Source organism: Heloderma suspectum, chromosome 4 (assembly GCF_057233095.1).
Source record: "Heloderma suspectum isolate Gila_16-S chromosome 4, 16-S_ref, whole genome shotgun sequence".
NCBI classification, from domain to species: Eukaryota; Metazoa; Chordata; class Lepidosauria; order Squamata; family Helodermatidae; genus Heloderma; species Heloderma suspectum.
In genome coordinates, this window is record NC_139461.1 from 136,801,189 (window position 1) to 136,813,894 (window position 12,706).

The 12,706-nt window shown below is 44.9% G+C and overlaps 1 protein-coding gene across 2 annotated transcripts in view; it reads right to left on the reverse strand.

Moving 5' to 3' along the window:
• Positions 1-188: 188 nt before the first annotated feature.
• The window catches only part of ELP2 (elongator acetyltransferase complex subunit 2), a 51,392-nt gene continuing 38,874 nt past the window's right edge, over positions 189-12,706 (reverse strand). The window contains exons 20-22 of one of the 2 annotated variants that reach the window (XM_084850626.1): positions 7,865-8,007; positions 6,310-6,405; positions 189-1,683 (exon numbers count right to left, since the gene is read on the reverse strand). In XM_084850626.1, coding sequence (XP_084706752.1) covers positions 1,527-1,683; positions 6,310-6,405; positions 7,865-8,007 — 396 coding nt within the window. In that variant the 3' untranslated portion in view covers positions 189-1,526. Of the gene's footprint in view, positions 1,684-6,309; positions 6,406-7,864; positions 8,008-10,853; positions 10,987-12,706 lie in introns of those variants that run through there. The other variant, XM_084850627.1, reaches the window with a different exon arrangement.

Sequence of the window (12,706 nt, forward strand, 5' to 3'; positions counted from 1 at the left end):
TGGCTTCTTCCCCAGGTATGAAACGAGGAAGTTCTGGAAAACAATTAATTTCTGTTTGCAACAGAGAAATAGTTTTTCCAAGGAAATGTATTGGAGTCAATAAAATTTTCAGCTCTACATAGGAAGCTCCCCCAAAGAGACCATTGGGCTACCTTCAGCTTAAATAAAGACAGAAAGAGACATCTATTCCTATTACAATAATTATATTGGTATTGCATGCTTGACATTTGATTATACATCCTTTTTATGACTGACATATTTGAATATGGCTTTTAGATTAAACATCCACTGGCCTCGCTTTTGGTGTGTGTGTGTGGGAGGGGGGGATGCTAGCAATTCTAGCAATTAGTTTAAAGCTTTCAATAAGTTATGTGTAGTAATTTAGATTAAAACCTGCCACAATAGATGCAAAAAGGGTAAGATTTATGGAGTGGCAACTAAATCTAACATCAGCACCACACAGATGAGAACAAGAAAATCACTGTCCTAATTCATTATTACCTTTAGACTGCACCTTTCTTCCACGATGAAACTTCAGGTGAAGAACAGAGGGTACCCAGGCCATCTCCTGTCGAGGCACTGACCAGACCCAGGGCTGTTTAATTTCATGAAAGTTGCTGATGGAGGAACTTTGCAGGGTACAGTGTAGCTTGGTGACCCTCCTGTGAAGCCATGTGCCACGCTGCACATTAATACATTTCTACCATAACACCAATGCAACAATGCCTGTGGCAATTGTTTTTTGTATGAAGGAACTCCATGACTACACCATGCCTTTTAGCGGCTAAGAAATGTACCCATTTGAACATGAGAATCAGGCTAATAAATTGTTTTAAAAGTGAATGCTGCACTATACCAGAATAAGTCTTGGGAACAACTGAATCTTGTCTCCATTGAGGTCTGAATCTGATGACTGCTTCTTGCAAGAAAGGGCATTCCACTGAATAAGAAATCCCTCAAATAGCCGCTGATCACCACAACCTTAACATGTATCTACGTATCCGGGAATCAGAGTTGCAAAGAAATGTCAAAGGTCATTAAAAACCCTGAAACAGTTAGGACTTGAGCCCATTCAGAGCACAACTAAAAACAAGGGTTTTTACACTTAATATGTAGGGGAAAATGTGCAGTATATCAGAAATTCACACTATATTTTTACAAAAAGGGAAGGAAGCAGGAAAAAGCGGCTTTCCTCCTCCGAGTGTGGTCCTGCTACGCCACCCAGTTCCCTTCGAGGAGGACGGGCATCCCATGAAAAGCACTAACCAAGGAAAGCCATGCACTAAGCTCATGAGAAAGACCTTCTATGAGGAAAGATGATTAATAAGGCACACAGTGGTAAGCTTCATTATACAAATCCTTTAAACTCACACCTCATTATCCAAACTGCTTTAATAAATAAGCTCAATTTAGAATGTGTCAGATGCCACAGCTTTCAGAATAGGACATGCAAAACTTTTTTTTTAGAAAATGAATGACACTCAGACATGTCAAGAAGTGGAGCTTGCCTGGCCAAATGTCATCATTTAAAGACTGTCTCTATTAATATTGAAGATCTTGACAGTGTAGTCAGCCCCACAGCTTGCCAGCTGCAGCCACTTGCTGCTCTCTGCCGTGTCCTGCCCAGCTCTGCCCACGCATTTTCTCCAACACAGCTGCTTGACAACAAGAGTGTGGCTTTGGCTGCAACAAAGACAGACGCTATTAGTGGAAGGAAACCCAATTCATCTCTCACAACTGCAAAATGTCAAACTCAGCTGGACTCTGTCAATTCAAAACGTCAGCATTTATCTAATTAGCGTGCTCCTTTTCAGCACTGCCAGCCTGGAAAAACTAAACTTGTCACTTGCCTGTAGGTATTAAAGATGCCAGAGCTATAATCAGTGCAAATGACATTTCTTCACTTCATCCCATCAATAATTTAAAAGCAATCTACTTATTTTCACGGTAATTTCAGGTCAAATATTGCCATTAAGAACAGCCAACAGAAAGCTAGGAATCATGGCACTTAGAAAGTTTAAAAGAAGTGTCAGAGAATACATCAGCTCAAAGCAAAGGCTCTGTTCAGAAGTACTGCCAAACCATGGTTTGGTGTTCAGAAGTGCCCTTGGGGGATCTCCCCACTCCCCATTCAGAGGTTACCTTCTCCCCGCCTGGTTTTCACCAGCCATTGTTCACCATGATATCCACATTAGAAGCCTGTGGTTAATGCCTTGCCTCCAAGTCATAGTTTATAAACATGCTTCAAGCCATAGTTTAAAATTGTGGTTCGAAGGCCATCTTAATTTAATAGGCTACCAATTTCGATGTCATAGCAAACTTTCCTTAGCAAAAATCTGGAGGGGAGGAGGGAGTCCATACACAAGCTGGTAGGGGTGCTATCTAAAATGTAGTTTGCCATTACATCCAGATGGAGCACAGAGAACTGCAACCAGAAGACTGTGTGAAAAGATTTAACCACCAAGCTATTTGCCACATTTCCTATTGCGTTTTGAGCATATATATGGCCTTCCTCAGAGGAAACTTCTCAATTAAAAGCAAAGAATAGATCTAATTCAATCTCCTCCAGGTTGCTCCTGAGTGCAAGAACTGGGAAACTGAAACTGACAATCTACAACATTGACCTGCTATAGAATTTAATGACTCCTCAATAAATCAGACCCTGTGCGTAGTGGGAGCCGTTTCTTGGGGGGAGGGGGAGCAAACAGAGTAACCGCTTTGGCACCAAATTCTGGGGGCAGCAAATGTTGCCCTGAAGGGGGCCGTGCTGGCTGTGTGGGGATGGTGGCAGCGATGGCACTCCAAGCCCTAGCTGGCACCAGGAGACACAGCCGCACACACAGCTGCTGCCAGGAGGACCATCCCTGGAGCTGCAGGCCAATGCCTCACTCTGAGTGGTTCTCAGAATGAGGCAGAGGTCTCCCCAGCTCTGCTGCTGAAGACAGCCTAACTCTGAGAACCCCTCAGAGCTAGGCATGGGGCGGCGTAGGCTCTCTGGGAAGCCCCACCAGCTGCTTCCCTGCTGTGGCAAATTCCATAGCAGAAAAGTGGCTGCCGAGACTCTCCCGAGAGCCCACCCAACAGCGGTCCAAATGCCTCACTGTGAAGGATCTTCCTCATAGCAAGGTATTCTGGCTGAGATGGCCCGGGAGACCACCTGTGCGGGCAGACAAAGTGGAGGATGGCAGTGGCCAAAGAGGATCGGGAAGGGAAAGAGAAGAGGAGAAGCAGGAGGCAGCAGCGGCCGGAGGGAATACATGGGGAAGGGGAAGAGAAGAGGCAATGACGAGGAGAAGGTGACTGTGGAAGGGAAAGAGAAGAGGAGGCAGCACTGTCAGGAGGTAGGTGAGTAGGAGGGGTGGCAGCTGGGGGTGGGGGAAAGGAGAGGAGGAGGGGGTAGAGGTGGTAGCAGTGACAGCAGCTGCTGCCAGAGTGGACAAGAGAGAAGAGGGGGCAGCAGTGTGTCTGTCTCTGGGGTGCCAAAATAGCACCTTGCCTCGAGTGCCAAAATAGGTCGAGGCGGTCTTTGAAATAGTTATGTCAGGCTACAACAATGGAACTGTGCAAAGCTGGAAGTAAATTTCCCAGTGGACTCTGTACCACGTGTGGGGTGTACACGGAGGCAGGCAAATCCTCTGAAGGAAGAACAGATGTTGCTGATACACTAGTGAGCCCTTTGGGCCGATTGAGATGAATGGAAAAGTTAATGGCGTGGTGAGAAATTCAAACATTTAAGGTCTCGCAAGGCCTTTACAGTACAGCTGCAGTTACAAGCCAGATTTCAAACGGCATTTAACATCAGCATGGATATGCCTCTGCTATACATGCTCTCCTGTCAGATTTCAGGATTAAAAAAACAACAATCCACCCCCCTCTCTCTCGAATAGAAAGATGGATGGACAGACAGACAAAGGACCTTAAGTAAAGACTGGTTTACACATGCCTGTACATCACTTTGTTTCTCCGTACATGTTGACTTGCAGCTGATTTAAGTAAACTACTGGAAAACATTGCATTTCAGGCAATACAGAAGTTCTGTGATCTATGATGGACCCTGAGTTACGCCTCCAAGCGGTCACCTGATGTTAGCAAATTATATACCTGCATGGGTGAACAAGGGCTTGGAGAAACAGAAAAGGCTCAACACTCTGCACAGACCGTTGGTGGGGAGCACGTGACCCTCGCCGCTCCCTGTGTGGCCCATGGAGCACCGCCCACTTTCCCTTACGATCAGCTGAGAGGTAGGAAACGGGCTGCTACTAGCAGTGGGGAAACAGTGATCTAGAGCAGGACCGCTGGGGGGTGGGGGGGGTGGAGAGGTTTTAACCTCACCCGCCTCCCAGCAATCCCAATACAGAGCTCACTCTTTCCTCGCCACTATTAGCAGTGGGGAAAACAGTGGTCCGCGTCAGGATTCCTGGGGGAGGGGGAAGAGTTAAAGACTTTCCTTGCTCTCAGCAGTGCCAGTGCAGAGATCAGGATCGCTGGAGGGGAGGCTATAAACGCCCCACCCATAGCAATCCCATCACTTGATCTCAGTGAGCAGGGAGGGGAGGTTTAAGGCTCCCCATCCTGCTACACTGAGATATGCATGGAGGGCGGGGGAGTGTGTGGGTGTGCGCACACATGCACCACACATGTATATATTTATTTATTTATTACATTTTCATAAGAAAATCAGAAGAGCCCTGCTGGATCAGACCAAGGTCCATCTAGTCCAGCATTCTGTTCACACAGTGGCCAACCAGCTGCTTGCCACTGGTTGGTGATACATCCCACCTTTTTTCTCCTCCATGGAACCCAAGGTGGCTTACATGATCCTCTGCCTCTCCATTTTATCCTCACCACAACCCTGTGAGGTAGGTTAGCCTGAGAGTTAGTGAGCGGCCCAAAGTCACCCAGTGTGCTTCATAGCCGACTGGGGACTAGAACCTGGATCTTCTGAGTCCCAGTCCAACACTCTCACCACTACACCACGCCGGCTCTCAGTGTGTATCTGCACGCATGGAAGTGCGTTATATACGTGTGTCTGTGTGGGAGGTGTGCATGCACATTTCTGTGCATGTGTCTGCAGCCCCAGCCTCGCCCTCCTGCACTGCAGGTAGTCCGCACGGCCAGAAAGGCTGCCTACACCTGCTCTGTGCATGTTTAAAATACTGTCACTATTCATTCCAGAGAGCCAAAGCAAATCCTAGTTCCATTTTAATTTGAAGTCTTGGCTGAATGTGAACTGGAAATTCAGTAAGAGGCTATATGGGGGTATATGCCCTAGCCAAAACAAGGATTATTTCATGTATACAGAAAACCAACATAAAAGGCCCCAGTTTGAACCTCACCTCTGCCATGACTTCCCTGGACAGCTTAATGCAAAAGCCACCTGCTCTCCTCCTCCTCCCTGCTTCCCACATCTGCCAGATGAGGCAGATATCATTATTATTGTTTAAAGTTTCCAGAACTGAACCTGCCAACCAACCCATACTGGACTGAACCAGAACAATTTAAATATCAGCTGAACCAGAACTAGAACCTGCTTTATAAGAATGTGATGGCTTGATTAATTTCTTTTCACCCCCATGAACAAGTGGCTCTAGTTTTGCTGTTCCTGTGCAGCAGACAGGAGTTCCAGCAGTTAAGCAACTGTTCTTGAAACAGGAGCAGAGAAAGACTGAAGAGCAACTATGCAGAGTCACAGGCATCCAAAACAGCATCACTCTTCTGGTTCCCCTTCCATGCAAATCCTGCTGCTACAATATCATTGCCCCCACCTTCCAAATTTTTTGGATTTTTTTTTTTTTTTTAATTAGGAAGGCATTACAAACACCACAAAGGCACCTGGGATATGTGCCGGGAGCGGGCAGGAGTACTGAGGGGAAACAAGGCATGGCAAGCTGCAGAGTGCCCAGTCGTCTGTTGGGAGTAACAAACCACCAATCCACTGTGGCGTATTCTCAGGGTGGCTTAGTGTGACGTACAAACTCACCCTGTTTCCGCCCAGCAATCTCTGCACTGGGATAGCTGAGAGGAGAGCCAGATTAAATCCCCTCCACGCCCCCTGCCCCCTAGTGATCCTGAGCCAGATCTCTGCATTGCGATCACGGGGAGGGGACAAGGTTAAAGCATCCCCCACATCAATCCTGATGTAGATTGCCATTTCCCTGAAGGTCACCCATATGTGCCTAAGGCGTCGCTATAAAGGTGCCAAAGGAGTCCCAAAGAACCAATACAAGAACGCTGGCACAGCCAAAATGCTAAGGCAACCATGAAATAATGCCCTTGCCTTTTGGACAGAAGAGATTCGAAGTAGATTACCTGCTGTGTGTCTCAACACATTTAGTCCAGTCAGAAAGTGGCTTCCATTTGTACAAATGAATCTTCCCACATTCGGTCCCTACTGCAATGATGTAGCTAAAGAAAAGGGACAGTTCTATCAGTTATTGAAGCTACCTGATTACCCAGTCCTGTACACTTGCATTTTGAACCATGTTCCACATCTTAAGCACCAGTTTTCAATTCCAATCAGGAGAGCATGCAATTTAATTCAAAACGAGAACCCCGTGAAGCATGACTGTAATGGATAATACAAAAGAAAGCTCTGTTTAACTCTATAATTCAAAGATTCTGTGAGTTTTAAAGGTGTACAGTTTGCCAGAATGGATCCTTAGAGCAGCCTTCCCAACCTGGTGCCTTCCAGATGTGCTGGACTGCAACTCCCATCATTCCCGGCCAGCATTACTAGAATCATTGGCCATGCTGGCTGGGAATTTTCTGAGCTGTGGTCCAACACATCCAGAAGGGACCAGCTTGGGAAGGATGCACTAGAGGACACATCCCGCCCCCCTTTTGTCAGCCTCGCAAGGTCTGCAAGTTGTACCAACTCACAGTATAGATGCCCTTTCTTTTCCTGTAATGACCAGACTGGGCATTTGCTCCACATTGTGCACAGCTAGACAAATACACCTGCTTAGACACAGCTAAACATAGCTGAGATGCACAACATCTTTTTTTAACGTGAGGCCATAGAAAGGCATCTCTGGGACGTTGCAACCTTTGAAGATACACAAAAAACGGTAGTGGTGGTGGGGAATGAACAAAGTTGAAAGGGTCCATGAGAGGAATAAGATGGATGGCTTCACAGAGAAGGAAGACTGAGCCTAATTAGGGTGGACGGCGTGGGGCGTGTGTGGCTGCTGTCAACCTGCATCTACCTTGTAACATTTAGCAAAAGAAATGTGCAATGGTCATGATCACATTCAGCCATTACTCAGCCCAGATCCAATTTACTGATTGCCAAACGAGATGACATCATGTTATATCACGTTTCTTTTATTAGATGTTACAAGGAAGAAGTGGATTGACAGGAGCTAGGTGACACCCCCCACCCAGGGCCCACCACCACCACCATCATAATATCTAGTTAAACCTTAAAAGCTTCATCATGCTAAGGGAAGGTCTGACCTTTTTTATGGGATATTACTTTGAGAACTAAAAAACACACATTTGCATGAAGTTGTAAACTGTAAACTTGATGCCGCCAGATCCACCCCCATACTTGTGAAACCCTGTCGAAATGTCATGTCCATGAAGCTTTAATCTCTCCCTGCTTTTTAAGGCACATTAATCAGTTGCTATAGGGCCTATGTATACTACAACCTATGCGCCATGTACACATCATGGACAACAGCTGGAAGGGGGAGGAGCAGGGAGGGGCACAATAAGCGCATGTATGAATAAAAGTTAGAAGCAGTGCAAACTGGGATAAGAAAGACTGATAAATGCAGCCACAGGAGTCATCCACATTTTTGTTTTAGAAAACCAATCGGTATAACATATCCTTCCCCTGCATATGGACCCAGGAGCGACGTACCTCCCATCAGGAGCAAGCACATGACTAGCACTAATGGCTGTGACAGAATCCCCAACATCCAAGACTGGCGAACAAAGCTGGATCACACCCAGATCATTCTCTTTATTCTCCTCTGCTGAACAACATTTGCCCCAAATAATGACCTGTTTGAAATGCAAAATACACTCAGAAAACCATTCATTGACACAGGGTTACACACTTACAACGATTACAGGCCTGGAACAGGTGGGAGTTTCTCCTTCTACAGCACCTGCCCCCCACCCCCGCCCCAGGATGAGAGAATTCATTCATTCATTCATTCATTCATTCCATTTCATTTCTATACTGCCCAATAGCTGAAGCTCTCTGGGCAGTTCACAAAAACTGAAACCACAGATACAGTGTAAAACAATATAGAATATGAAAGCTTAAAACCACAATATAACAGTACAACCAGAATAAAACCAAGCAGCAATGCAGAGATTTAAAATACAGATTTAAAACACCAAACCTAAAAGACTAGAGTGCTAAAATGCTGGGAAAATAAAAAGGTATTCACCTGGCGCCAAAAGGAGTACAACATAGGTGCCAGGAGAGCCTCTCTAGGGAGCTCATTCCACAACTGCAGAAAAGGCCCTCTTCCTGGTTGCCAGGCACCTCCCTTCCTTTGGCAGGGGCTCCTGGAGAAGGACCAGTGAAGATGAAATCCTCCATCCATGGGAGAAGGATTTTTGGTTGAGCTCAGAATTTCAAAATTCTGTTTTTCTCCCTGCTCACCCACTTCTCTTCTTCTGGATCCAAGTTTATTGTGAGCTCTCTAAAAATATGGATCTATATATGCTACTCAGAAGCTATTAGCCATCCTGAGCCCTTGGGATACAGCAAGATAAAATCCAAATAAATAACAAACAAGCAAGTAGCAGTTTCTTAACTTCACTAACCTGCTTCAAGTGCAAGTCCTGCTCATGGGAGAGAAACCATCCCTCCTTTTCCTCCACTAAGAACTTGGAAAGAGGAGAGGTGGTTTCACGGTCTTCCGCTGGGCCTTTTCAGAACACAGCCACAGTGCGATGCTGGCTGCACCTTCTGCAAAAGGCCAGCATGAGGGCAAATGCCCCTCCTGCCCTGCACATGATGCAGGACTTGGGGAAGGGAGGGAGTGGTGGTGACCACAGTTAATGGATTGCCAGGAAGCCCAGGCAACATTCGTGAATCTCATTTTCCATGAACCACCATTCAGAAAGGGCAACATGCTGCATTACTGCTTCTATTAACAATGACCGGTGGCACAGAAAAAGTAGTACTGTAACGGAGCCAGGGTTCACCAGGTCAAAGTACTGGGACCTGTGCAAGGGCATTCCCCACCACCCACCTCAAGCTTTGCTGTTCCCTCGGAGCTTAGCTGCATTCCTTACAGTAGCTGGGCAGGGGGGTATGAATTTTCCTAGCAACCATATATCATACTGTACAATATACTGTAATGCAAAGTATTTTCGGGGGATCTTGAATGGGCAATTAAGACCCACTAGCTTTACAAAAGATGCTCCCAGTGGAGATGAAGACTTCTAGAACTGGTTCACAGATATGGATCAACACTACTGCCACATTTTTGGACTCTCCTTGGGGCCCGTGGCTATGGGGATTTTTGTGGTGAGCACCTGTCCTTCAAAAATTACTGCTACAGTACTGCTAAAAAGACAGCCAAATATATCACAGCATGTTTTTATGGGCAAAAGCATCTGACCAGGTGGGTTTATGCCATGCTACAGTATCTTTGGTAATCTATAGGGCGCTACAGGACCTTCTGTTAGTCCTAGAGCACTATAGCCACGGCTACCCCTGTAGAAATTTGTCTCAGTGGTGAAATGAAATGAAGGACAGCTAAAAGTCATGATAAATATATAATAGAAGAGAGGCACAGAGAAATGCCTAACTATACAGAGTTATCGATGAAGCTGTCATCACTGGAACGAAGTACAAGAGATAGCTGCTGGCTGCACCCCCAGGCAAAACAAAACAAAACAGATGTTGCCTGGGGGCATCACATGCAAAACCCTTCCTCGGTGTACTAACTGGCTAAGATTAATTTAGACATGGAAACAATTCAGAAGATAGCAGCGTAGGAAGTAACACTGCCAATCTGACACAATCCTAGGAACCCGTCAGAAATGTCACAGATCGGTTACTGCCGTTTCAGAAATGTTCAAAGGCAGCGTTCATGTTGGTAGGATGTAAAGCTAGTCACTATCCAAGTCTATCCAAGCCGCGGTGGCTTAGTGGTTAAGACGCTGAACTGCAGACTGGAAGGTCGGCAGGTCAGCAGTTCGAGACCCGAGTGCCGCGTGATGGAGTGAGCTCCCGTCTTCAGTCCCAGCTTCTGCCAACCTAGCAGTTCGAAAGCAAGAAATTGCAAGTAGATAAATAGGTACCGCCTCGGCGGGAAAGGTAACAGCATTCCGTGCACCTCGGTGTTCAGTCATGCCGGCCACATGACCACGGAAGCATCTTCGGACAGCGCTGGCTCTTCGGCTTAGAAACGGGGATGAGCACCGCACCCTAGAGTCAGACACGACTGGTTGGGGACACCTTTACCTTTTTATCCAAGAGCTGGCTTAGATCCACAAAAACGGTGAGCAGCAATTGAATGTTAACCACCTTGTCATGGTGAAAAATGAATGGTGGGGCTTCCTACGGATCTGAAGTTGGGGGAAAACAGAAGGTACTCCAAGTTTGCTCACTGCAATTCTGAGATGTTTACTGGGGTGATAAAACCAGCAGAACTGTAGATTTACTTTATGAAGGCTTAAGCTCTGTGAAAGCCACTGCCAGTTAGCAAATAGTGTACAAAAACATAGAAAGCTCTATTATTGTACAAGAAATGTGTACAACCCAGGATTAACTGATAGGTATTATTTGGAAAACCATCTTTACGAGACGGCTCACCACCTGGAAAGAAAGGATATTGCGGAAATCTGTAGAGGGCTTAAGGAAAGATAACAACTGAGGGCATGGAAGATTTTTCACGTGACTATAGGCATGTGCAAAAAATTATCTTGTTATAGACCATGGGGTAAAAATCAAGCAAAATCTAAAGCTCTTGTTCACTTTGTTAACAGCAAGGCAAAAGCGACCCTAAGCAGGGGCTGCAAAACAGAACATGATAATACGTGAAAAGACAAAAAGGTAATAGAGTGACTCATTACTAAAGGAAGTTTTCTGTGGTTTAATAATCCAGTTATACACAACCACCCATTCTTCATTCCTATTGACAATGAAATCTAAGAATGTGGGCAGCTGAAGTTACACATTCATCCCTTGTTATCCTTGCATTTCTCATCTCCCTCTGCTCTCTCTCCTCTGCCAAATTTTAGGCTGTAAGCTTCTTTTAAAAAGGACCTGTGATTTTCTGTTGTTTATGCTCTATATGCTTCGTATATATTGACAGCACTGTACCAAATCATCACCATGGCTGGCTATGATATTCAGGCATATGAAACTCGATGTACCAAGAGTTCTGGACAAGGCTGTAGAGATGCTGCAATTCAGCAGGAACACAGAAAAGGTAGAGGATGTTGTACTGAGCACAAAACTTGGCTTCCAGGAATTTCAATTTTCATTAAAAAAAAAAAATTAAAACCAAAAGCCCTTATGGTTGCAAAGATAGGGTTGAAAGTGTGTGAACGGTGCCTTGTAAAATATCAAAAGTAAGGAGTGGCTAAGGGCACAATCCTATGCCTGTTTAGACAGAAAAAAGGCCTACAACTCCCAGCATGCCCCAGCCAGCCATGCCCCATGCTGGCTAGGGCATGCTGGGAGTTGTAGGCCTTTTTTCTGTCTAAACAGGCATGAGATTGCACCTTAAATTAGATTTCTAGCAATCAGGGATCGGTTCACCCTGTTCTATCCTTGCAACAACCCAGTGAGGTAGGTTAGGGTGAGAGAAAGTGATTGGCTCCAAGTGAGCTTCACAGCTGAGTGGGGATTTCAAGCAAGGCCCAGTCCAGCCCCTCTAACTGCTGCATCATGCAAGCACTCATAATACATTAAATAAAATTAAAGAATGTAGGCACATTTCTCAATTGGCATAATACATACAGATTTCATACATTTAGCATTTCTTAGCAGAGTTTTTGATTGCCTGATTTCATTTATTTTTAGCAAAGAGTATACACCACCCTGGTTCATGCCGCACATTGAAAACCAACGATCCTTTTCAAAATAAATGCCCTTAGTAGGGTTTTATTCCTTCAAGTATAACAGTATGCAGAATATGGCTATAGGAAACTTCCTGCTGGATAAAAGCATCACATAAGTAAGTGTGCAAAATCCAGCTCCATTTCTATACTCACGAATTTCAGAGTTACAGAGCTAACAGTAGATGCATTTGTGCAAAATTCCTTCTCTGTTTTCTAATACACTCAGCAGCTTTCCTCTGTGGCCTTTCAGTAACAGAATACACAAACACATAAAACAGGTAGTCAGGTTCCACATTCAGTGTGCACTGAATTTACGACAGTTTGGATTGTTAAAGGTATGTTCATGTTAATAACACATTGTACATCTGTGTGTAAACACATGCTTCTTTAGTTCTCGCCCCAAATAGGAAATAAGTATTTTTCTTATTAAAAATAGCTTTTACTCTGGTTGTATTTTTATTCTGTGATTTTAATATATTATATTATATTTTATATTGTATTTTCTGTTGTATTTTTGTGGTTTTAATTTTGTGAACTGCAGCTATTGCATGGTAAAAAATGAAATAAACAAACAAATAAATAAATTTTAGGAATGCTTAGCTGCCCTGGACACCCTTTTTAAGGCAAAACGGTGGGGCATAAGTGTTTTTCATAAATAAATATTGAT